Source organism: Bacillus rossius, chromosome 13 (genome assembly GCF_032445375.1).
Source record: "Bacillus rossius redtenbacheri isolate Brsri chromosome 13, Brsri_v3, whole genome shotgun sequence".
NCBI lineage: Eukaryota > Metazoa > Arthropoda > Insecta > Phasmatodea > Bacillidae > Bacillus > Bacillus rossius.
Window position 1 is genome coordinate 30,701,564 of NC_086340.1, and position 27,845 is coordinate 30,729,408.

A 27,845-nucleotide genomic window follows, 5' to 3' on the forward strand; every position below is an offset into this window, starting at 1 on the left:
TATACAGTTTGAAATTTCGCTCTTCAAATCACATTGCATGTATGAAATAAGTTTTTCCAGGTAATACATGAGCATTTCTTACAAAAATTGGCACATAATTTTATATTTTAATTGATGTTTCATTCAAATATATATTTTTAATGGAAAAAAAACTAATATTCAATACTTACGGTTTTGTTTTTGTTTATTCTGCTTATTTATGTGCGCCATTAAAACTGGAAAGCTATTCAGGAAACGGTTCACAAATTACTTGAACTATTGAATGTATTGGGACGACACGATGCATAAATGCCCAGGTAAGAATCTGCGGAGACTATTTGTGGTACAGTTGCTTTTTAACGTAAATTTACAAATTTTGCAAATATCTGTGATTTTAAATGAATATTTCTGTCGTACAAAAAAAAGTTTTCAGAGTGCAGTGGCGTTGGCCTGGTGAGGGGTAAAGAGGGTTTGAGAAGGGAAAAGGTGGGGGTGAGGGGGTTACATGTCATCACAGAGGCAAACTATTACGCCGCGCAAGCCGGTAATTTAGACGGTTGCAGGAGGGGCGGGGGTAATAGAGTCGCCGCGCGCCACCCAGGACGGAGACCGCGCCGGCCACTTCTGAGGTCTGCACGGAAGCCGTGCCTTCCGCCAAACACACACCCCTCCACATCCTCCTCCAGGGCCAGATACAGCCCATAGCCAAGGTGATGTGATCACTCTTCAGCCGAGGCCACACTAACTACCCTTGCATGTTGTGTGTTCCCAGGGGCTCGTCGTACACTACACACCACACCCGAGTTTCACTAGGTCACCTGAAATTACAGCACACAGACAAGCCTCTAATGCACACCAACACGACACTACATCACGCCAGTTAGACGATCTAACTGGTGGGGAGCTTCACTCCCCCGCCGAATTAGGCACACGTAACTTTTATAGCATTACACAACCTATACCAGCGCACACACAGGCCCGTGTGCCAAACCTATCCCACAAAGACACGCACCCCCGCCGTCGATTCAAATGATTCTTCGCCAATGTGTGGGGTGCACCTGAATTACTATGCACTTGGCGAGTTGTAGAAACTTCTGTTTCTGGCCTCGCCCACGCTTACTGCCCCGGATGGCAACATGATGAATCGGCGGCGGCCGAGGCCACACAGACAGCTGCGCTATGCTCGCTACGTCCGCAGCGCCAGGTAGCCAGGCGCCAGACAGGACAGTCTAGTTCGCGATGTCGGAGAGACGCATGCCGTGGGTATTCCAGTGATGATTCCGACGATGATAACATTCTTGCTGGCTCTCGCAGCACGTGAACGTAAAAATAAATGGGATCATGAATTTAATACAAAAACCAAAAGAATTTCATCATTTGAAGAAACAGTTGCTAGTGAGGATAAAACCAAATTTATGGATTATTTCTGTATCAATTCAACTCAGTTTAATATCATTCCCTTGGAATCAAATCCCAGACATTGTCCTGCACATCTACACACATTCTTCCTTCGATTTATTCCATAAACATGGATATTTTCGTAATCTTTAAATTAACTTCTCCGTCGACTTGACTATTTAAAGCTCAATACTGAAAGAAATTAAAAACTACATAAAAAGCAAACGCAGAAGTACAGCCGCGCGAAAACACCTGTTTTCCTTTATCTGCGCATGCGCGAACTATAAACTATACAATTGTTTGTTGTCAAGCTGTTGTGAGATTTAACAGATTAGTGTATATCATACCTGTATTTGTATTAAAGAAGGCAACAATATTTTGTTTTCGTAAATTTTTTTTGTGTGTGTACCTGAATGACAGGTACTAACTAGTTCCCACCCGGGGCGAGAACTCATCTTGGGCTCACGTTATTAGCCAAACCAACCAAACCAAAACCATTCCCGACACCTCATATCGCCACCACATATTAATTCCACTATCCCAGATATTTTTTATTCAACTTATATGTTAAATAAATATATTTATTTCAAGTATTTCGTTTTTAATGTATCGCAAGTTGGGCAGTACGCGAAAAATACCGGTTTTTAAATATTTGATGATATGCATGTATCAGTAAGTAGCTTTCAAAACAATCAATTCTGTCCATCTGCCCTCTTTTTTTTGTGTGTGTTTTAACACTGCGATATTCAAGTAAATATCTATAGTAAAATTTAGCGCCCCCTAAATGCAGCGCCAGGCTACACTGTTACAAATATTCAACTAAATTTTACGAAGAATGCTGGTTATAAATTGTCATGGGGTCTTCGTAAATTAACGGTTATCATCGTACGTTTGCGGGTGTTGAGTTCACACACTTTGAACATTAATCGACAAATAATAATCTTATTATATTAACAAAAAATTGACAAACATTTTGAGTCTACAGCATAAACCTTCTCCCCCCCCCCCCCCCCCCTTCCGCATGTGTTTTACCTTGTTCAGAACGTAACACAGAACTCGAAATTTGGAACCCGACGTTGTTTCTACTACGAAGATACAGCTATCTGAGGTTACGAATAAATCTTCGCTTATTTCAGGTCAAGGGCCCCGCCTACCGGGGCACACACACGGTGTGAAGAGCTTCAGGAAAAAAACCACGCGATTTGAAAACCACCCAAGATATCCCAGTGGGGTCTGTTTACGAAAAGCATTTAATAATTCGCTGTGGGCCGATAAGTAGTTTTTTTTTATAAAATTTTAGAAGAGTTACAAAGGCTAAAAGGTGTGTTTTCAGGGGGTTTTTTTTACATTAAGAAACCAGTACAAATTGAGGGACTTGGATTATTACACTTTTACATTTTTTTTTTTTTTAATTAAATGTTGCGGCCACCGCTTAAATCTCATAGTTGTTCTGTGCACGGACGAGTATAGTGTAGAATATAACTTTCAACTTTTAGAATGGCGATATCTTAGGAATGGCGATTCTTAGGGAAAAAAGTATCAGGGCCATTTTTTTTTTAGATAATTTTATAATCTACAATTTTTGTCTGGGCTGTATTTTTGATAAAACTTACAATTTTTTGAGAAAAATAAAAAAAAAACAGAAAATTTTGACCTTTGACCTTGAATAACTTTTTTTAGCACACGTGGGATCTATGGGGACTTTTGGCACTTTAATAATTATACTGGAGTACCCAAGGTCTCTACCAAAATTCAGCTCTGTCGGAAGCTCCCCGGAGCGACCCGGGACAGCCCCGCTACACGACCCGCGCGCGGCGCTAACACGCGTGCCTCGCCTCCCACGCCGACCGACGACGTCCTTGCTTTCCTTCTCCTGCGCCGAGCAGGCGCCTGCCCCGAGGCGCTGCGTGGGCTCGCTCCGCCACTGCCGGGTAACATATCTCCCCTTTGTTACATCACTCCGGGATCGAGGTCATTCCAGTCGAACACTCGTCATTCAAGTCGAGGACACTGCGGAAGCGATCGGCCGTGCGCTGTTGCAGGTGGACACTCTCCATATTTATATATCACTCTATACATTATATATACATCCCTGTATATTTATACCTCACTCTATTTACATCACTATATATTTACATATCACTCTATTTACTTATTCACTTAATGTAACATCACGGGTGTAAAAAGTCGCGCAAGTGACGGTAATTGCAAGACTTTCAGTGTTTTTTCGTTACCTTTATTGCATTTGCTTTCGGATCACACAGTCTCTAGCCAGATTTTCACTAAGTTTTGATTTTAAAAAAAAAATTTGGAAGGTCACGCGAGCGATCATAATCTCAACGCTTAATTTGGCTTCTTTTTTTTCACCGCCGTTAGACGATTTTTTAATCAATATCTGGCGAGGAATCAGAGACAAAACATAAATTGCGAGGGAACGATCGTGTATATTTCACAGGTAAAGCTCTCACGTGATAGTAACTACAAGGAATGAAATACAAAAGTGTCTCGAATAAATGAGTTACACTGTAATTTATTTTTTGTAAATGGAACGGAAATCATGTAAAATTTAAGTTATTTGTAAATCTGTACATTTACAAAAAAAACTGCATCACTACAAAATAGTGGGTTCTTACTCAGAAATTTATGCTTTGCGTTGTCCGAGTAGGTACCTCCAATAGTTAAATTTATTTGTAAACCGTTCCCTGAATAGCTTTCCAAGGTTATCTACGCACATAATAAGGAAAATAAAATTAATAAAGTCCAATTATTGAATATTCGAATATATTTTCCATTGTTTAAAAAATCTTGTTTACTTGAAACAAAAATTAATTATAAAATTATGCGCCATTTTTCGTTATGAATACGTATTTCATATATGCAAAAATAACAATAGCCATGTGTTGTAAAAAGTTACATTATATTTCTTGTAGTATTAGAAACTATTTATTGGCAACTGGTTTCTTAAGAATTTATTTTATTGGTTTTCAGTTTGACAGTGGTATCATTTTTCCAAGTAACAATTTTTCTAACTTATCTTCAGTATAAACTCTTTCACGTCACTTCTTGATTCGCTTAACCAGTAAACAGAATCAAGATTAAATATGTTGAGATGTTTCAACAATCAAGTCTTACCCGGGAATTGCACTCTGTCGGCTCGTATAAAAAGGAACTCGATAGACTCGATACTATTATTTTTGTAAATATTCATGAAACTCTACCGCTACAAAAAAAAGGTCGCAGTAATACTAGGTCTGCATTCTTAACCAAGCATTTATGATGTGTTGTCCCAGTACCTCCAATAGTCAAAATTATTTGTAAACTGTTCCCTGAATAGCTTTCCAGTACGTACTACGTCCAGTATTATAATAATAAAACTTAATATTATTAATAATGTTCGAAGGCTTTGTCTGAAGTAGCTTGGCTTCTAGGTTGTAGCCGTGTCCTTGGCGAATAATTCACCGACGTTTCGGTCGACATTGCAGTCGCCATCATCAGGGAGCAGTTACCTACTGGGTAGCTGCTCAGTAGGTACCCAGCTACCCAGCAGGTAAGTTAACTGCTCCCTGATGATGGCGGCTGCATCGTGTGTCGCCAACTCGCTCAAGAAGCCCTGGGCTCCCGGCGTTGGGCGGTCTCTGCCGCGGCCTAACGAGCATGTCATCCGGCTGTCAGGCTGTCAGTCAGCCTGTCTCGCCGCGGATGGTGACGTCAGCCCGGGATCTGGCCTTTTGTATGGTAATAGAATTATACATGCAGATATTCTCAGCCAAGTAGGGTCCGTTCTCTCGCTCTCTCTTTTTTTTCCGCCACGAACTCTGACTTAGAATCATCGGTAGCACAATGCATAGAGAACAAAAAAATAATTGTCTATAATTTTAAAAGTTTCCTTTGGAAACCAGATGTTAAGAAATTGTTAGTAATTGTACAAGAAGGATATTGTAACTTTGTACAACACATGGCTATTGTTAATTTTGCATAAAATGAAACACGGTTTTCGAGATAATACTGAGAAGTTCTTACGAACATTAGCGCATTATTTTATATTTTAATTGATGTTTCATTCAAGCATATGTATTTTAAAAAAAACCGTGGCAAAGATAATCGAATATTCCAATCAATGGATTTTATTTTATTTTATTATGTGTGCAGTTAATACTGGAAAGCGATTCAGGGAACGGTTTACAAATAACTTTGTGTCTTCGCTGGCCAGGAAACACCCCATACAGGAGAAGGAGGGAGGGATTGTAATCCCCTCGGCAGCCGGGCCAATGGAACACCTGAAGGGCGCGACGAGTTCTTCGCCCAGGGGTGTACACACACAGGCTTGGCAGCTCCAGCTGATCGCAACACTGTAGACTCGGCGTGTTCCACCACAGCACCCCCCCTGCCAGTGATTTGCGCACAAGTCACGAAAGACCACCTTGAAGGGGTTAAGGAAGAGGACGTGGCGGAAGGATCTCTGGGGAGACACGATGCCGACATCATTGCGATTCGTTGAAGCGACCATTCCAGCGGCAGGACACGTCATGGCATGGTCCTCTGGAAGGATGTCTTGAATGGTGTATGCAGGTTTGAGGCGAGCCATGCAAACAGCAATCTGCCTACCATGCATCTGGAGAGTCGAAGTTTTTGCTGTGCGACAAACAACGGAGAAAGGCCCTTCATAAGGAGGTTGCAAGCACCATTTTGGACCATCGTGGCGAACAAAGACATCGGCGGAAGTTGCTAGATCATTGAAAACGAACGTCGTTGGTCTATTGTGTCTTGTGCCGCCAACAGGTCTGAGGTCACTTAAATGCTGTCAAAGCTCTTGGCTGAGGCCTGGGGCCTCTAGCTGTCGTGGTCTAGGATGGACGACGAGAAACTCGCCAGGTAGGCGTGGTGGTCGCCCGTATACCAAATATGCCGCAGAAGCACGGAGAACCACACGCCATGTAGGTAAAACGTGCCCCCAGTGCTCTGTCAGACGGCAACGTATGGCGGTTTTGAGATGTCTGCGCATCCGCTCCACCATGCCATTCGAGGCAGGATGAAAAGCGGTGGTGTCCGAAAGCGAGCCAGCTCCGTCGGATAACTGAGGTCCCTGAATAAGAAAGGACTCCAAATGTCGCTCTTGGTCGGTGGTGATTCGCAGTGGAGTGCCAAAGCGTGGATCCAGGTGGTGTAAAATGCTCAGGCTAAGGTTGTATCCTCAACGTTTTCTACTGGAACTACCCCGGACCACCGAGTGAAGCTTCTATAACGGTAGCCCTGTGAAATTGGCAAGGTTCCCATGATGTCGACATGGACATGGTCAAAACGGGAGGAAGGTGGAACGAAGGAACCAATAAGGGCTGAAAAGTGACGAGAAATTTTGGATCGCTGACATGGTAGGCCTATTGTCGACAGTCTAGCTTGATAGAGGGCCATCTTTGGGTGACTAGCCGTACAGATGCATTGATGCCTGGGTGAGCCAGTTCATGAAATAAGTTGAATGCAACCTGTTCAAACGGGGCTATGATGAAGGGCCGTGCTGTTGGTGTGGAGACATCGTAGTAGATCTCAAATGGGGAATCTGACAAGCATACCTTCTGTAGCTGCAGACCAGAATCTATTTGCAAGGTTTTTTTGGAAAACAAAAAAGAGGGGCTAGTGGTCTGTATACACTGTTAATATCTGTCTTCAACTATATGGTGAAACTGTTGGCTCCCTAAATAAATGGTTAGTAGCTCCCGATCGTTGGCACCATATTTTTGTTGAGTGGGGTTGAGTTTCTTGGAGAAGATCGCTAACGGCTGCCATGAACCTTGGACAAGCTGTTGGAAGGCTGCCCCAACAGTGAAGGTGCTGTCGAAATGGGATAGGCAAGCAGAGTGGCTTGGGCAAGGCTAGGTTTGCATTCTCAAAGGCCTTGACACTGTCAGGGGTCCATGTCAATGGGACTTTCTTTGCCTTTCGCATCACCCCTTAGTAGTTCATGTAGGATGCATTCCCAAACTGTTCTATTTACAACCAAAAAAAGTAGGAAAGTACCAAATATCAGTGTTGCAGACAGGATTTTACGTCGTAAAAGGGTTATGGGGTTTATACAATTAGTGTTACTTCAACCTTAGGTTATTGTGAAATTCAATTGGTGTTTTTTATATGAAAACTTTGAACTAAATATTACTTTTTGCCGTCATAAAAAAACATAAGTAGAACAACCATCCTGAGGTCAATAATGGTTTTTTTTCTCATTGTATTATTATGTTTGGCGGAAGGAGTATGAATCCCACACGTTTTAATTGAGCACTTTAAAAATAATACTTGGAAAACAGAAAATTTTGTGGGCCACCTCATTTTACCAAGACTCGTACATCAGTTTTAGAATAATGCTGGTTTAAGCCAATACCTATTTTTCATTGAAATTTTTATCTTACTTATCGTCAAACAAAACGTTCATCAGAGACGAATACATCCGAAAACTAGGGGAGGAAACGGTCATACGAAAGAGTTTTCCTGGAGGGATTTCGGAGAGCCAAAACGGAGGGGGCGGGGAGAGAGAGAATTTGTTCACAAACCAAAATTGCCGGGCGGAATTTGAATCTACGTACTCTAGAGTGCGAGGCGAGTCGATATTTTTCCCATTTCATCACCTTGTTCGACATCACACACAAAAAAAAAAAGCGTGTTGCGGAATTTTAGAGTCACTGCAATCAACAAAACATTTCATTTTCAGCGCGAATATTCTTTCTTTGATCGATTCTTGCAATGGGGAAGACTGACTTTAAACAATTGCTAGTGTACTCCAGCATTGGTGTATGTATGTATGTATGTGTGTGTGTGTGCGCGCGCGCGCGTTTTTTGTGGGAATTCTAGCTAAACTTACAAACGTAATTTATGTTTTTTTGAAAAAAAAAAAAGTTTTAAAAAACATTAGGCTTTATAAGAAACACATTTCAAAGCAATCATGGAGAACTAATCACAGCCCGCTATCTCCAAATATATCCAAACGCTTACTGTCTGATAGTAGGCACCCAGTTGATAAAAGGGATATAACTAGAAGGGGGAAAACGGGGTTTATGCCCTGGGCGCCGCATTTGATTTGGAAAGGGGGGAGGGGGGAGTTTGTAGTAACTACCTTCTTCACAAGGTAGCTAGCACAATCTCAACATCTGACTGGTTCCACAAATAATGATATTCAAAGAATCTTAAAAAAAAATGCAAAATGTCTCTATGTCTCTACACGAACTTAGCCAAGTGTCGAGCCCAATAAAGAAAAAGAAAATAGCAGACAACTTATCAATTTACTGGGTCTAAGTGGGTATTTCGTAAAATCAAAACAACTTTAGCCATCATCATTTACCAATTTTATTTTACTAAATATTTCTTTAAAAATGTATTAAAATGTATAAACTAAAAAAAAAGTAATATGGTTTCAAACATCATAATCCAATTGCTGATACAAGATGCAACTATAATTTACTTCTAAATACTCTAAAAAATAGTATTTTTATTTGCAAATATACATAGCATAAAATCTATACCAAGGTTTTAGTCGTAAACTGCAGGCAGTTGAAAAATTACAAAGGACGAGCTCCATTTAATAAACCTTTACAATTAAAAAATATATACATTTCAGAATTATAATTTTTATAAATTTTATAACGCAACGTCCTACACCAATTTGGGGAGTGCGCGAACCAATTAGAAAAACGTATTTAAAACTTCATTTTAAACTTCGGTGTCAGTTTTAAAGCTTCCAAAATGTTTCGTTTTACGACCAAGACATTCCTGCCGCGAGCGCAAAAGAATATACAAACTCTTATTATTTATGCTTCACTTTACGGTGTCGACGTTTTCCCAAGTGTTAAATTGCTCGTGGAAAACTTCGTAAATTAATCTACCGAAGTTCTCATTAACCACCGGAAGCAAAACCAAAAACAAGGAACTCGTAACATTTACCCAATTCAGAAACTTGTATAATGCGTCCGAAAATAGCCTTTATACTTGCACAAAACACCAATCCTGTTAACGTCAGCGCAAACGTTTGAACCAGCATCAGCAAAAACACCAGATCAAAGTCCTTACGGTTCTCGTCAATGTTGAACGAGGTGCTCGTTAGCTATAGCAAAGGTATTAAAATTTTTAAAATTTAAACCCATTTAAGTCTTAAGTTCCCTGAACCCGCAACGGAGCAAACGGGCTTCAAGTTTCCGTCGGAGCACCGAGTCCACAAAACCCGCGGCTCGCGAGCACACGTCACGCACACGTCACGCACTCGTCACGCACTCGTCACGCACTCGTCACGCACTCGTCACGCACGCTTGTTCCAGGCTGACTGCCTCGGCATAGGCGAACAACCAGCCCCGTGCTGTCCTCGTGGTTCGCACACACGCAGACACGTCTCTCTGGCACCGAAGCGCTGACCAGTGAAGTGATGCCAACTGTCGCAAAAACCGCCCAGTGCTGACACACTCGTTCGCCACTCCCCAGCTTTATAAGTTCAATAGAGGTAAACGGAAATTAATAAGACCAAAGCTTATAAAAACTAAAATAAAAACAAAAATAAAAATTACATTAAAACTTTTAAATACTTTTAAAAACAATAAAAAAGCTTTAAAAAGTATAAGCAACTAAGTAGATTCCAAAAATAAATTACTGATAACCAAATTTTTAACAACAAAATTTTTAAAAGATAAGGGCTTTAAGATAAACGGCCTTAAACAACTAATGGAAATAATTTGGCCAGAGGCCAGGTCCCAGGAGGGGTAGAAAAAAAGAGGGGGGAGGGGCGGTGTGCTAAACCGGCAGAGTAATTTTTACTATATATATATACGTGTTAGAACAAAAACAAATGTTGGAGGGCAGATGAACTGAATTATTTGTATTGAAAGATACATACATGCATTTCGTAAAATTTAAAAAAAAATCTTGTATTTTTCGCGTACTATCCAACTTGCGATATATTAAAAATGAAATGACAGCAAATAGATCGTATTATTTACCATCTAAATTGTATCAAAAATATTTGGACATAGTGACATTAATATGTGGTGTTGTCGGAAAGTCGGGGGGAGTTATAGGGGGCCCGCTTGCTCTTTCTAAATCGTGACTGTTAAACGGGGTTGATAAATGTAAACGTCAAAACTGTGCTTCATGGAAAACTTCCCGTATTTTTGAAGTTTTCTGCTTATTGCATGCATACAGGCCAACATATGGGCAGTATATACAACATACAAGCACGCTATCCAGAGGGTGACTTGTGTCAGTTGAAACCCACGCGCTAAACTCTCGGGCCACGCCCCTCCCCCTTCCCCCTCATACGCGGATTTCCACCGCCCCCTTGTGAGTCCTATGGATTTGCGCCCGAGCTTGTACACATGTTTCACGTATTAGTCTGCCGTACAAATTTCCTATCCCTCTGACTGTGAAGTTTCCCTTCTAACGCGCCGGGCGTCCACACGCCCATTATTTTTCTTTGAAAAAGTTCGTTCGCACGTTAAAAAAAAACTCTTTTTTATTTTCCTCAGACGTCTTCCGTTTGTGCGTGGTTGTTAGTTCCCCTGATTGCACCGTTTCCCAAGCACTAATTATCACGCGCCTAGCAACAATTAACTCGCATGGAGAGTATTTGGTGCCTTGATAATCTGACTAATTGTAACTTACGGTTTTTGTAACTACTACCCCGCTGCGACCCGGGTGCGGCCACCGGTGATTTATTCCTCAGCCCTTGTTTCAGAGCGCAGCCCTAAATGTACTCCGTCGTGGCTCGGTAGACACTTCTGTTCCGTTCTTTGAATGTACTGGCAACGGGGAAGATTGAATGCAGATGTCGTTTTCAACATAGGCCATTGTTGATAAGAAACCTCAATCACAGACGAGAAGATAAATATGCAAATACACAGAAAACAATCCAAATAAATAAGGCGATGTCAAAATATTAAAAATCATACACAACGCACAAAATTTCGTGAAAGGAATTAGTCAAAACATTGATTACAGAGCAGACGAACACAGAGGACTTACAACGACGAGACAGTAGCAACAAGAACAGCGAATAAAGACAAAAATACGACCTTACAACACAACGACAAACAGAATAACCCAACGATGATAATACACCTATAAAATGGACAATACGACAATGCAGAGACAAACACAGGAGAACCCAGCGATGTGACACCACAGTGACAGCACAGGCGAACACATTATTTGGAAACCAGTTGCCAAGAAATAGTTTGTAACACTACAATTTTGTACAGCACATGGCTATGGTTTTCCAGATAAAACAGTATTTCTTACGAAAATTGGCGCATTATGTTATATTTGAATTGATGTTTCATTTAAGCATAATTTTTTTTAAACCATGGAAAAGTTAATCGAATACACAATAATAGGATTTATTTTATTATTTTTGTAGTTAATACTGGAAAGCTATTCAAGTAACGGTTTGCAAATAACTTTGACTACTGGAGGCACTGGGACAACACAAAACGTAAATGCCCTGGTAAGGATCCTAATCCAGTAATACTGCGAAAACGCTATTTTGTAGTGAAACTGATCTTTTCAAGTAAAATGTAAAAAATTTAGAAATTTATGAAATTTTCCACGAATATTTCTGTCCCATTTACAAAACAATTACACCGTACTATTTCGCCCTTGGATTTTCGCAGCGATCCAGTGCCTTTGGGACACGATGACCTGACGGCCCGGCAGTGCTGACCCCTGTGGTTGCCTGCACATCACCAGACACCTCTGCCACGACAGCTGAGGATGTCGAGGACCCCCCCCCCCCCTCCCCCCCAGCAGAGCTCGCACTGGTGAGCACTGGCGGTGCTGAGAGGCCCTTCAGTGGTCCACTTGGATTCTGCCTCGGACACCAAATGCCGACGACTCAGGCGGACAGGACCGCAGTCGTTCTGCAGAATGATTCAATGACGGTTTAACGTGCTCTTCCCTACTTTTCCGTTCGGCCGACATGTGGCAGACTCCGATCGCTTGGAGCAGGCTCCAAGGGTTCCCTAGCCCGATGCGGAGTCGACGTGGTGAGCGACGACACAGCTCCGGTACTAGCCTGGACAGCTAACAGAGTAGCAGAGGTTGGATAGGCCTCCACCGGACCACAGGTTCACTGGGTGTTTTGAGGGGTCCCAGCGTGATGTGGGAGATCGGGGAAGGCGCCAGCAGTGCTGATACAGTCTAAGGGCTCAGGACACAGCCAACTGTCTGGTTAGCTGAGTGAGGTAGGGCGCTAAGGTGATGACTATGCTGGTTTCCCTAGTCTGGTCTCTTACTGAGGCTCTAACACCTTCCTGATCAAAGGGGGATGGAGTAATCCCTTGACAGCTCTGTCTGAATATTACTTGCTCTGTAATGTTTGTAAGCCACTCCCAATCCACCCTTAAGGGGCCCGCCTACCTGGGCACACACACGGTGTGCAGAGCTTCAGGAAAAACAACGCGATTTCAAAACTACTCAAGATATCCGAGTGGGGCCTATTTACGAATAGCATTTAAGAGTTCGCTGAGGCCCGAAAAGTACTTTTAATTTCGGATTAAGTTTTTAAGCTGTATTTTTAGAAGCGTTAAAATGCCTAAAACGCGTGTTTTCAGAGTAATTTTTAGGCATACAACAATCGGTACAGACTCTTGAAAGCACTTAAAGGGCTTGCATAACACCTTTATCTTCATTTCTCGGCCATATAACGTTACGGTCACCGCTCAAATTTCACAGTAGTTGTCCTATGCACGACGAGAAGACTGCGCGCCAGTCCAGAGGCGACACCGCGCTAGAAGCACCGGCGAGCGTCGCCTCACCAACACACACACAGCCCTGTGACGAGGCGGGCACATGGGAGGACAGGCGGGGGATGCCGACCAAAGCTGCCTGAAAGTACCGCGAGTAGCCGTGACCCAGCCTCTACTGCCGGAGCGGTGTGAGCGGGCACTGGCACGCGAGGCTGCAAGTACGCTGGTTCGCTCACCCCCGCGGTGCAGATGGACCCGGGCCGTGAATCCGCGCGCTCCCCCCTCCCCCACCCCACCACCCGGCAGGGGAAGAATGCGAGGAACGAGGCCCGCGGCCAGCCGGGGCCTGGCTGCTCTACATAATCGGCCCAGGGAAAGAAGGCAGGAGAGAGGAGCAGGAAGAATAAAAACAAGAATTGGAACCCGTCATTCCTGCTGGCCGGGCCGGCGCAAGGGCTCGTGAGACGAACACGAGACGGGGGCCTCGCGCGGAGGAGAGACAGCGATGGCAACGGAAACGATCGTGGAAATTCACAGATATTTGTGAATGTACACATTTATACGAAAAACAACTGTGTTCGCAGTGATGCTGGGTCCGGATTCTTACCCGGATATCCGTGCTTTGTGTTGTCCCTGTACCTACGTTGGTTAAAGTTATTTTTTGTAAACCGTTCCCCGAATGGCTTTTCAATATTAAATACGCACATGATAAATTACGCAAAATAAAACAAAATAAAGTCCAATGTTTGAATATTCGATTTGTTTTCCATGGTTACAAAACATCGTGATTAAATCGAGAGATCAATTAAAATATAAATTGAAGCATCAAATTTCGTAAGAAATACTCAGTACTATCTCGAAAAACGTATTTCACATTTCCAAAAATAACAATAGCCATGTGTTGTACAAAGTTACAATAAATTTCATGTCGTATTACAAACTATTTCTTGGTAATTGGTTTCCATAGGAATCTTTTGTAATAGTACAGAAAATGTTTTTTTCTGTGTGGAAACTACTGCAGATTCCGAATTCCGAGTTTTCTGTTTAGTTGTTAACAAGGTAAACACACACGTGAAAGAAACCGGAGTGTTTTGGCTGTTGTATCTTGTTTTCATATGTTTTGTTAAAAGTCTAAGTATTTTTTATATTAGTAGCTCTCCTGTAAAAATATGAAGATAAACAAAATTTATTAAGATCCCTGTTGTTTTTTTAACCAGAGTTCTTCGTAATTTTAAGAAAATCATTTTTAACAGTGTAGACATTGATACCACGGTAAACAGCCTGGTATCCAATTACGTTGGTCATTTACGGATACTAGCATTTACAATCTAGGCTTCCGCTTGGTAATAGCACGAATTTTGCACGTACTTAGTTATGAGTATTTTTTACTCAACACTTAATCACGATTATGTCACGGATAGTATGGATAGCAAAGCGCGCGCACACACACACACACACACACACGCACGCACGCATATATATATATATATATATATATATATATATATATATATATATATATATATATATATATATATTCTGGCTTCACATTGATGGTTGGAATGCAGTGCTCTTGACACTCCCCCTCGAAGAGCCTGTAGCCAGTTACAAACAAGCAGAAGACATGGTTACTCAATCACGTGTAACCCGCCGAAGGATGTGACCTCATTATCGACCAATAAGCATTACGAAAAGGCTTGATCGTGTATAGGCAAGTTGAGTCTAGCCTGGTAAGAAATTAAATGAATATGCGAAAACAAAAGTGCTTAACGTTTTTTACACGCTTTATATTAGCTTCACCTGTATGTTTGTAACCGACTCTTTTGGGTGCGATTTTGACCCACTTTAAACGACCAGATTTCATTCAAACTTTGTAGATATATCGAGGACCGATGACAATGCACTAATTTGATAAGATTATTCCATTATTTTAGTTCATCCTTGCGCAGTAGAGAAAAAGTTTTAAGTTTTTTTTTTTACATTTTCCATTGCTGTTTACACTTCTTAGTCACATCGCTGAGTTCGTATGCGAGTCTCTGTGTTGTCTAGAATGTATTATTAGTGTCACCGCTTGGTCCATCCGTTTGCGGTCGGTTTTGTCTTCTTTATTTACTGATCTTGTTGCAAATGTCTCGTCGTCTTTGCTCTCGTCTGTGATGTGATATCAAGTCTGACTGATTCCTCCCACGGAATCCTCCGTGAGATCTGCACGTCCAACTTTTGACATCAGCTTATTTCGAGGAGTTTTTTTTCTCCTGTGTGTTTGCGTATTCATCTCTTGTGTCAATTATTGAGGTTTCTCTATGAAATGCAGTGTAACAGGAAATGGCATTTGTCAACAAAAAAAATTATAATACGAATATCTTATTCCAGAAACAACATAAGTCACTGAAAAGTACTTTTTCAGGAAGTAAAAAAAATTCACTGTAATTGTTGCATGAACATTTTCATACATTTTGTTTGTATTTTTCATCGTAATTGCATGTTAACTGCGTTTTTGTTAGAAAAGATAACAATTCTCAGTTTTCTTTTTTTTTATTAATAAAAGCTGACTTTATGATTTCTGAAATAAACTCCTAATCCCTAACAACTAATTCAACTATATTTAACTGCAATGAAATTAAAACACACAAAACATTTAAACCAATACCATAATGCTTTGTATTTTTCATAAATAGCTACAAGAAATTGCACAATAAATAATTTAAAAGTTACAATATATCAATATTTTTATACATCTATTCTGCGTAGTTAATGTCACTTGGCAGTTGCCATGATAGATGGAGGTAATTTTATATTTTACTGTTTAGTGAAGAATCTGCATAACTATTTAACTTAAGTTGTATTTGCACTAAATTGTTATTATGTGCCCGTGGCCGTCTGGTCGGTGCACGAGGTCCAGAAGCGCGGGGCCGCTAAGGGCGACAATGGCTCGCGCATCACACGCATATTCGCCTCTACGCGTCAGGCACAGGACTGCCCTGCAGTCTTCGCCTCGGTAGCGCGCCTCTAAGACACTTGCAGCGGCGACCATTTAACTGTATACCGCTTACAATACTGCGTGTTTCATTTTTCATACCTATAAATATCCCGGAAAACATCCCTTTTAGCATTTTTTTCACTGTCCAAAAAATTACACGTTATAGACGAAAACATGGAACGAGACTATTATAGAAACATGCAACGAATCATACATTCCATTTGTAGTCAGACACTTACAGTAAACCTCAAGTGATTTGCAAATGGCGCGTCAACACCTGGAGCTCTGCACGCCTTAACTAAAAAAAAGAAGCCAAAATAGTGACTTATGCCGCAATAATTCATTTTTTCGACTTTCATTTCAGGCAGTTAAGGCGTGTGCGCCTTTTCGTTAACTGAACCACCAGATACAAACAACGTATAAGTTGTATCTAGGAATCAAACATGAAATTAAATAATAACAAATGACAAATTATAGTAATTACTGATGAATCACCCATCAATTTAACATACAAGTTTAGTACTAACAAAAACCATATAAAGTAAAAAAAATATGATTAAATACTAACACAATACATTAAATATTGTTTTTAATTAAACCATAATAAAATATCATTAAAATTCTTATTGCAATACTGTTTTTCTCTCACACACTCACACACACTTTCATTCAGTATTCCCTTGGTTACGTGTCTGTGAATTTAGAGAGACTTTGACGCGAGCTTAAAAACGCAAAATGTCGGGATAAATATTGAGGAGTGTCTGCTGTAAGTTTTTTTTTATGTGGCAAAACTTGTACGATGTTTCTGAAATAACCGATTCACATGCGGTTCTACTTGAAGGGTAGTTTGCGACCGTCGAAGGCACGCAAAGCTCTGGCAGTTATCGAGACAGAGCAAGGAAGACTAAGAGTCGCCTCTCAATGCTATAACTAACGCTCTTATTTTCTTTGGAAATCAGCCAACTGTGCGGCATTTATCGGCAACCTAACTACCTAAAAGTCGTTAACTTTTCGAAAGAAAATGTTGGCTACCTTGACTTTTGTTTTGTCGTACGTTGTTGGGAACATTTACCAACAAAAAACGTTTCAGACTATCTATTTTCCAATATATAACAACCAAAACACTTTGTTAAAGTGCCTTATCTTTTGTTTTAAAAACTTAAAAACTGTATAACCGCAAAGTATGAGTGTTGAAAAAAAACTCCAGTTTCAATTGCAAAATAATATACACACCTGCACACGCCTCCACATGTGAACTTGGAGAGCAATGCTCATTTCATTGATACGAAGATAATTCAACACTGTCAAAAAAATTCCCTAAGTATAATAGTTTACCATTATACTTAATACGCCATTCCGTTTAATACACCATTGCTTCAATTCTGAACTATTAATGTTTGTAAAATACTTTTTTTATTTAAGTCATGCTTAAAAAAATTTCTATGTTTTATTTATATTTAAAACTTAATATTTTATGTTGGCATGTCTCAAAAGCATAGTTTTTTTATATAGTGGCAGTATTCGACCTACTGAGTTGCGCCCCAGAAATTAACCGTCAGGCATTTTTTTTTTTCTGAATTTCATATACCAATATGGCGGTTGTTTGTTTACATTTGTATCAGCTGTTATAGCCTGCTTTTATTAACGACTGTAGTTTAAGTTTGTTCGGAAGAAAATTAGATCAAATTATTACCGGTTAGGTAATATTTTTTTATACGTATGAAAAGTCCGAAACGAATCTTCATACATAGCTGCCAACCTCAAATCACACCCATCAGTAATGACAATTATATGAAGAAAAAAAAGTACGCGTAAATAATGCACGATAAATGTTTCCTGGGGAATTATGACACATACAAGATAAAACAAGGAAAATAAAATGCAAAAAAAAAAATGAAAAATATAGGCCTATAGGTATATATGAATACAATGCAAATTAATGAATAAAAAAAAACTATTTGAACAATACATTCATCTGAATATGTAAGAAATGTCAATAATTTTACTGGAAAGTTTGAACCTTCAATTCAAAGTATTCAAAGTTAAACTTGTGAACAACTGTCTTTTTATTTGCTTCTTTTATCCTGGTTGGATTAGAACTTCCTTGTAAACAAACAACAGAAGACAAACAAAAGAACTTGTAAACAATAACTCTGCGTTCGTTACTTTCGTTTCTTCAGATGTAGCGAAAAAAACGACGATATAGATATATTAATCGTCATGGCTATAAAATGTTCCGCATGTTTCTTTGATTCAATATGCCGTTTACAGTCATCCCTTCCACCATGTGCAATCGAAAAGTCACACGTGCATACATTACAAAACGCGTGGTGTTCCAAAACATTTGAAGACGACAAGCATGGCCATTCTTTTGAATAGTTTAAGTCGAAAGTTCTGAAGAATTGCGTTCTTTTTTTCCCCCCAGAAACACTTGTTCTGTCACACGCTTCATTTCTACAACCGGCACTGAAGAACAAAACACTATCGAAAAACATTAAAAAAAATTTCACGTCTGTAGAAAGACAAAAACACTATGATGAAAAAAATGGCTTTCAAAAAAAATTAAAACACAGGTTAGCCAAAGTACCGTGCAAAAATTATCGTGATGTAAGTAGCCGAAAAACGAAAAGTCCGAGAATATGTACTAGTTTTGTCGTACAACGGACGTAATACCATCCCATTACTATTTGAAAACACGAGAATTAATCTACTAATTTCAATAGTACATGCGCACACATACTAGTTCCGTTATTTGCGCAACCACGCGATGTATTCGAACTGCGTTCACGAAACCGCACAGCAGAAACTGAATTTTTTCCGTCTCCGTGCAGCACAACGCCTCGTTTCCGTAATACACCAGCGATGTTCCGTAATTCCGTAATTCGGTGTTAAATCCGTAATAATTACGGAAAATCCGTAATGGTTGGCAGCTATGTTCATAATACAAATGCAATGGTATCTCCAATTTAACCTCCAGTACGCGTACATATTGGCACGCGCAGTACCCTGGAATCCCCACCCCCTCCCCCCAGGGACCCCACGAGGCCGGAGGTCCGCGCTGGTAACCCAGGTCGGGTCACGGCCCCGCCGCCAATCCAGGGGAGGGGGGGGGGGAGAAGGGCACCTCTGCGCGCTGACCTTCGCTCCACTCCTGCGCTCCAGCCTCCGCGGACATCACGCCGTCTCTCCGGGCTAGACTCAACTCGCCTACGTAAAAAAAAAAAAAATCTCTAACCTCGGTAACGAGCGAATTCATGTGTTGTAACGTCGCAAACGCACTTTTAATGACGAAACTTCAACACGAAATTTAACGTAGAGTTTTTTTGTTTTTTTTTTTTAAATAATGCCGAGCGTAATGAGTATACGGAAATTGCGGTATTAACTGCATTTCTCGACGCGAATCACGCGTAGTTCCCGCACCCGCCGCTAGAATTCCTTGCCCGAGCAGCTACGTCGACTATCGACTATTGCAGACAGAAATTTTGAACTACATATACCTACAGCGAAAGACTTGAAAAAAAAATAATACTAAATGTCAGCTTTAGACCTGATTTCCGACAAAGGAATTTTATTAAAATGCTGCCCATTTTGTTAAAATTCATTAAATCGTTAAGATTATACTGTTATACCTTTGCCTGTGTGAACTTCAGTTCGCGCAATCCACCGCAGATGGCAGCACCGTGGTTACACTATCCCGTTCCGTGCGACTTACGTTCCATTCGCGGAATTACTCCATCCAAATGCTGTGTACCGGGAGACAAGATGTAAGCTTTTCTAAAGAATGCTCGTTGATCGATGACAAGGACGCATGCCCTTTTTGCGGGTTACGCGTGATGGGGTAACTACTTCTCCTTTCTTATAACTGGCTCAGGGTAACCAACAGCACTGTTCTATCAATCATCGTAAAAGCAACTGTTTTATATGCTTCAAGTCTCAATTGCTACCCATCAAATCCCCGAAATAATCGTGGCTCTTGCCACTTCACGTCTTCCAATACTGGTTTAATTTAATATTTTGAATTCAGTTCATTAACACGTACGATTTAAGTCACGTGGAATTTCTGCTATAGAGCACTAAAGTTTTAGATGCAACTTTGTAATGTGTCAGAAAAATTACTTTTCTTGTAAGATCGTGAAACAGATTTGAAACTTTAAAACAAATTGAATTATTGTATCTAGTAAAGGGAAACTTTAAATGACAATTTAGGGAAAAATTGCATCTTCTTGTTGTATTTCGTCAAAAGTGTAATGTATTTTTTTTTTTTACTTCTAATGAGACAGAACCTGAGTTACCAATTCGTTTCAAATGCCTTTTTCAACAAAAAATTTTTTAGAAATCGATTTTTATATTTTAGGTCTGTTCGAACATTGCACAAAATTTAATGGAATGCCTGAAATAAATAGTGACATGCTGCAACAAATAGTTTCTCGTGTGAAATAATTGGCGTTTATTATTGAGTTAGTGTTTTCAGAATTACTTCAACTGTAATGATATCTTAAAGTCTTTTAAAGGTCGATAAATATTAAAATTAAAAAAAATTAAAACGTCAAATAATTTACGATGGTACATAATTAAAATGTTTAGTGTAAAAAGGCATATGATTAAAAAGTGAAACTCAATATTGTAGTATGTTAAAGGAAAGTCGTCGAAAATCCGCGAGACAAGTGATTCCCAGCGATCCTGGTGGCCTGTGATGTAACTAGCGATGTAAACAATGTTGTTAGTGCGGGATTTTTGAGTTTTTATTTCACTTTAATTGCTATGTAATGCGTAAATAGGTTATAAGCAAATGCACCAGAATACAGATGAAACCCGTGCCAAAGTCATGGAGGTAAGAAGAAAGGTAATTGGTGTATACAATCTTTTAATATTTACAATATTTTAATACTTAATAAACAACCCCCTTGTCTAGCTGCATAGTAAACAATTTTTGGTTATATTGAAGTTTAGCGCTAATTTCTTGCATATGTGCTGGTATTATGTTTGTGTAGCAATATTCGCTACATGATGGCATCTTCAAGATTCTTCCTAGCGAGTTCTTCTCGCTTTCATACTGCCACCGTTTGTTTTGCTATCCAATAGCTAACCAGTTCACTCCAACTTAAGAATAGACACCCAAACGGTGGCCAAAGTCACCCATTAAATCGTACATAAATTGCAATTGCTCGCGATTGCTTACAGCTTACGCCGCTAGGATCGTTGTAATAAGGTGTCTCGTGCTTCGCCCATGTTAGCAGGCCTGAGTTTCCTACATTGTCCTATACAATATTTTGTGGAAGTAAAATAATCTGTCTCGCCGAGCAGTGTCACTTACTCAACCAAGAGAGAGACGCTTTGCATGTGTCTAAAGGTTTCCGTTGGAACGGCCCGCACAGCTTACAATACCAGATTGTTCCCACACTTGGAATTTTAGCACAATTACAATCCTCTGTTGTTCACCATCACGAAGCTGTTAGTCGAACCAGTTAGTCGGACCAGTTAGTCGAAACTTCAACCCAGCAGTACCAAACATTCCAGCGCACACAGCGGACGTTTCGCATCATTCGATGCAATTGTTATGGCAAACATACTAGAGGGAACAGGATCATCGCACAAAAATAGAATCGTCTTTCTAATTTTCTCAATTATTTTTTATGTTGCGATTATTTATTGTTATGACCATCAAAGTGTACAAAATGTATTCCAGGATGGTTTCGCTACCATTAAAAATTCATTTGGCACACAAACGCGCTTGGCACGTCCCCCGATGATCACGAACGCGACTATATACGAGTTAACGGCGCCAGACGCGGGTCCGCCTTCCGGAGGGAAACAAAAGAACAAGCGAGCTCTGCGCACGCGCGGAATTTGGGCAACAGATCGGCATCTCGGATTCAGGACACCACAGTCCGTTCCCCTTAATAATTGAGGGCCTGGCCGTGTCCTATCGTGCACTCGGAATACGGTTGGGAAACAGGTGGTTGTTCAACCTTTATTCGTGTGTTTTGGAATACCGGCCTAAACCGCATACCAGCGGACTTCCCTCGCCAATGTTTCATCCGGGAAAGGAGAGGAGATGAGGGGTATGGGTATGGGGAAGCGGGAAGGAAAAGGATCGAGGATATTCCCCTTAAGCCCCCTCCCCCTTCTCTAGAAGGACGCGAATACTCATCACGAGTTATTCGTGCCCGGGCCCACCCACCGCGAGAGAGGACCGTAGTTCGTCCGGTGGCACAGCCCGAGGGGGGGGGGGGGGGTTGTCACTAGACAGGGCCTACCATGCTCTTACTGCCCTCTAAAGAGTCCTTCTGTACCAACATCAGCATATCCCTCACATTCTGAGCTCAAATATTAACAATTTTTAATAACGTAACTTGAGAACAACGTGTGATTTTACTCACTTAATACAATTATTATTTTGACTCGTGCAACATTTTAGTGTTGATGAATCCTTTTAAAGAATGAATTTTTAAAAAAAAATAAAGATGCGAACCAACAAATGATGCACTGTCAGATTGGAGTCCCTTTTTTTCATATGCCTAATACGTATATATAAAAAATAATAGTTTGCATAGTTATTACATAATGTGTAGCGCCTAAATGTAAAGGTATCTCGGGAGACCTCGTTAAACGTTTATGTTTAAATACCAACATTTATGTTAATTTTTGTGTGTTTTTGAACGTATCAGTTGATTCTTGAAGGCACTAGTTCTGATACATTCATATTTGCGTATTTGCAGTATTTGTTGCTATCGCTTCAAATAAAGTCAATTTGTGTGTATTGCATTAGATGGGGCATTTATGTTAATTCATACTGCGATTTTACGAGCCAAAGATGGTTATGACACATTGTATTGTGAAACAATTAGGTTAACCTAACATTGTTTTAGACCACCATTGAACTTCACTTTCAATTCCAATACAATCTTACAAAAATCCTTAATTTTGTCATGAAATACAAATTAGATAATATTTTATTTAAATGTATAAATGTATTAAAGAGACCTAGATTCTCAACCCGAATACTTATAATAATAATAATAATAATAATAATAACGTAGATCTCGATATAACTCGGGACAAAACTAAATTTCTGTAGTTCTATGCAGTGTGGTTGGTAGTGACTGATTTCAGAGAACAACATAATGAATTATGTTTAACCTGGGAGTTTTCTTCTACGCTCATTGGTCCGGCCAGAGGCTTTCTTGCCGGCACTTCGCCAAGTCGGCCATGTTTGGAGGCGAAGCAGAGCCGTAGCCAGTAGCTCGTGACGGAGCCGTCCAGTATAACCATTACGTACACTTTCACGAGTAGGCATTCTTTATAATGACATTTCTGGAATTTTAAAAAGAAAATTGTTTGTCACACTAAAATCTCACGGACTAGTACTCCAACGGTTTACACATTTTTTAAGTAATCATTTTACTCGAGAAAAGAAAACTGGACATTTCATATTTTGTTTGTTTTTATTTAACTGTTTTAATACTTTGTTCTTAAGTCTTTTTTTCACTAAGACAAGTCAAAAAAACATATAAATTAATGTTAGTACATAAATATGAAACGCACACGTCAAGTTTGTATGAAAGACATACTTACATTGTGTGAAAACTGGCATGACTACTTGGAAAAAACAATTCCTGCCGTTTTTCTGTGTGTGAGGGCTGTTATATGGAGGCAATTCACCAAAGTTGCCCACAAAGGTTTACAATAATATTTCCACAAATGATATCTTTGTGACCGTATGTAGCTAAATTGCTGTTATTTTCTAATTCTGTTTTCGCATATATTTTTTTTTAGTTTTTAAATTCCGGAAGGGAGGGTTTCGGACCCCCCTCCCCCTTCCTTCAGGGTTTGTCCCTGGGCGGAGGGTGCGTCGTGGGCGAGTGAATTTTAGGACTTATGCCCTACCCGGGCACACACACGGTGTGCAGAGCTTCAGAAGAGACAACACAATTGGAAAACCCCTCAAGATATCAAAACGGTGTCTGTTTACGAAAATCATTTAAGAAAGCGCTGATGGTCTGTTTCCGTACTGCGTGTTTTCAGAGCAATGTTTAGGCATGAAACACCTGGTAGATATTCTTGAAAGCACTCAAGGGACTTGCATTACACCTTCTCATCTTCATTTCTCCGCCATGTAATGTCATGTTCACCGCTCAAATCTCATAGTTGTCCTACGCACGACGAGAAGATTGCGCGCCAATTAAAAAACCTTGCGCTTAGAGGCGACACCGCGCTAGAAGCAACAGCGGGTGTCACACTTATCATCCCGCCTCACTAACACAGATACGCGGTAGTATTCTAAAATATTTTGTTTCTGATATTTCGAATTTTTTACACGTGCTTTTTAATGAATTTAGTTGTTTTATAAAAGGCTTTATCTACTGAACAAGTCTTTACATATGATCTTTACACTCTAAAACAAAATTTGTACTTTTACAAGGGAAATTCTTGGAAACCCTGTTGCCAAGGATATTTCTTGCAAAACTACAAGGCAGAGCCTTGCAAAATCGCATATGGTACAAAGCTCTGCCTTGTAGTTTTACAAGGAATATCCTTGGCAACAGGGTTTCCAAAGATTTTTCTTGTAAAATATACAAAAATTTCTTTCAGTGTATGATAGTCAAGGCAAATGCTGATGTCAGTGATAATAGATATTGAAAACCTATCAAGTAATATATTATTCATCAACAAATAAAAATTATATTTTCCCAATACTCTAATAAACTCACGTTCCTGTGGTTTCAGAGTAACCAAATTTTTATTGATCAATAAATATAATTTAAACAGCGAATGATAAAATAATAATAAAAATAAAGAATTTTAAAATTAAGGATAAATACGAACGGTTAATTCTAAACTGGATGCCACATTATTTCACGCTTTTAGTACCTGATACGGTAAACATAAAAATTTGCTTTTAAGTTCATAAAAACCATTAAATAAGGAATTGTTTAGAAGACAAAGCCTTTTATAAATAATCAACTATGGTTGAATTATGAATTATTTTTAATCACGTACAACACCCGAAATAGGCCTATTAGAAGCAAAATAATTTAGTACACTTCCCATTTAAACACGTACAATATTAATTCTTGCACATAATTAGGGCATACACCATCGCATATGTAACGCTAGTTGTCATAGAGAATAAAAAGAGGAATGGACAGCAAAGATGAGTACATAAAACACAAGGAGAACAATTCAATATTAGTTAATTTCAAATGCTACATGCTTCCAAAACACTAGTGTATTCCTTGAATGACTGAAACCCCGCATGTTAAAACGTATAGGACACCGCCCAACCCAATACACTCAGTTTAAGTTAGGTTAGAGAGTAAACATAATTCGCGTAATACGGCGTCTAACTAAAACGGTAACCAATGAACAGAACAGTTTGGGTATTCTTGATCACTGAAGTAGAAACAAGGTTAAACGTGGTAAGAAACTAGACTGTAGACCTAACACAATTTTTTTTTTAAAAATGGAACAGAAATATTCGTGTAAAATTAAATGCATTTGTACATTTACATGAAAACAACTGTATCACCACAAAACATTGTTCGCAGTAATACTGTGTTCAAGTTATTTGTAAACCGTTCCATGAATAGCTTTCCAGAATTTAAATGCGCTTATTAATAAGCATAATAATACAAAATTAAGTCCAATAACAGAATATCCGATTACCTTTCCCATTGGTTAAAAAAATAATGCTTGAATGAAACGTCAATTAAAATATATTATTATGCGCCAATTTTCGTAAAACGTATTTCAAACGTGAAATATTAACCAAAGCCATGTGTTGTACAGAGGTACAATATCTTTCTTGTAGCATTACAAACTATTTCTAGACAACTGGTTTCCATAAGAATATTTTGTTAAAACACTGATATTTTTTTCTGTGTGCTGTAAGGGGGAAACACACTTAAATTCTCTAAAGTGCCTGCTGGATGGAGGGGAAAAAAACCTATAGATTTCTCCAAAGGGCGGTTCTACTTTCTCACCTAAGTATTTCCCATAAGCTAAAAGAAAATTTATGTGGATCAATGCTTGGTATTATATGCTGAGCAATTTGTTTCATTTTCTAGTCATTATTACAATTATTTAAAAGTTTATAAAATAATATATTAACAAATTGTCTCACCATATATTTACTAAACGTTAATTTTGAGCTGCAGAAGGTTATACACTGAATCATAATCATGAACACTTGCGTGCGACTATTAGATAATAGGCATTTAGTATAGTGACTGGCCAAATTCCAATTTTCTCGAATTCCATTCACAAAGAGTAACTCCAATCCACACCCCGAATCTGAATCTAGACCTTAAGTGTAAAAAATAAACACGTGATCAATAAATAAAAATAATTTTATTTACATTCTCTACATGTTCAACTTACAATATTTTGGGGAACGGTAATAGGCAAGGTAAGAAAGAAATATCCAAATATACCCAGTTAACTTCAGAATTGTCAGTTATCAGTGTTGAATTTTCGAATTTAATTCAAATGGTTTTCCTTATATCTCAAATCTTTAGAATACTAAAGATTCGATGGTTCAAGGATTCGCCAGGTTCATTCCTAATATTTAGGAAATATATGTTGAAAAAATTTGACGCGAAATATTAAGTGCTACAAAGCTACAGTGATAAATTAATAAAAAACAGTAGTAATAAAAACATTTAAAAAAAAGTTTTGAGAGACCGGACGTAACGGAACTTGCAGTAAATTATGTTTTTATTATTAATTTTTTTCACTTCCGTGGTTCAAGACTCCGGAAACTTGAACCTGCTTGAGACGTGTTTAACTTCTCGTTGTTTTGTTTAACTCCCTGAGGCACTGTGACAACACACAGCATGAATGTCCGTGTGAGAGTCCGGACCCAGTATCACTGCGAACACTATTGTGAAGTAGATACAGTTGTTCTCATGAAAATGTACAAATTTACAAATATCTGTACACTGTTAAAAACTCTCACCTAGAACTCGCGAAGTTCTTCGTTGATATTTACGAACACTCAGTTCATTTCTTTGAACATTAATCCAATAGAATATCCTTTGGTACCTCGACAAACTTTTCAAAAAAAAACTTGTCAAGAACACTCTTCCTTCGTCCAGTTGTGTATCAAACGAAACATACAAAATCAGAAATCAAAATACTGCGTAGTTTTGTTTTACGGAGATTCACGGTTATTTTGAAATTACGAAGAAATGTTCGTTTATTATAGGGTTGATTCTTCGTTGAAGGAAAAAAAAAAATCCTGTGGATTTACTGTTATTTCTGACGGTGTATTACGTATTCTTATTTCTGTCCCTTTTTAAAAAAAAAAAAAAAAGCAAATGCCAGTGCAGCGTAGCGACGACGGTACGTGTGCTTCAACCCCCCCCCCCCCCCCCCCCGGCCCAGGGGCTGATCCGAGCAGGACCGCGGCCCGCGAGATGCCAAACAAAAGGCTCTGGTGACGCCGCGCGCTCAAATATTTGCGGCCGCGACTGGCTGTCCACCGAGGACGGGAGTTCGCGGGTCAACACTCACCGCGCAGCGCAGATATTCCTCTCTCTCTCCCTCTCTCTCCCTCTCTCTCTCCCTCTTTCCTTCTCCGGCTGTGCGTTTTTGTCTCGCCGAGCAGAGACCGACCACCAAAGGTACTGCAAGGACCGCTGAGAAAGTCCCCGCAGGACCCAAGGCATACTGAGTGATGCCGGGTCTATAAACTCCACCTTGTGTTTAACACTCCGTTATTTCTATCATTAAAAAAAGAAACCCAGTTAAAAGTCAATGATGGGTGAGCGAAAGTATAA

General features: G+C 39.6%; 1 protein-coding gene across 1 annotated transcript in view; it reads right to left on the reverse strand.

Moving 5' to 3' along the window:
* Positions 1–528: 528 nt before the first annotated feature.
* LOC134538615 (cadherin-related tumor suppressor-like) overlaps positions 529–27,845 on the reverse strand; it is a 54,136-nt gene continuing 26,819 nt past the window's right edge. Inside the window, exons 2-3 of the mRNA XM_063380046.1 lie at positions 3,111–3,301; positions 529–610 (exon numbers count right to left, since the gene is read on the reverse strand). Coding sequence (XP_063236116.1) covers positions 529–610; positions 3,111–3,301 — 273 coding nt within the window. The remainder of the gene's footprint in view (positions 611–3,110; positions 3,302–27,845) is intronic.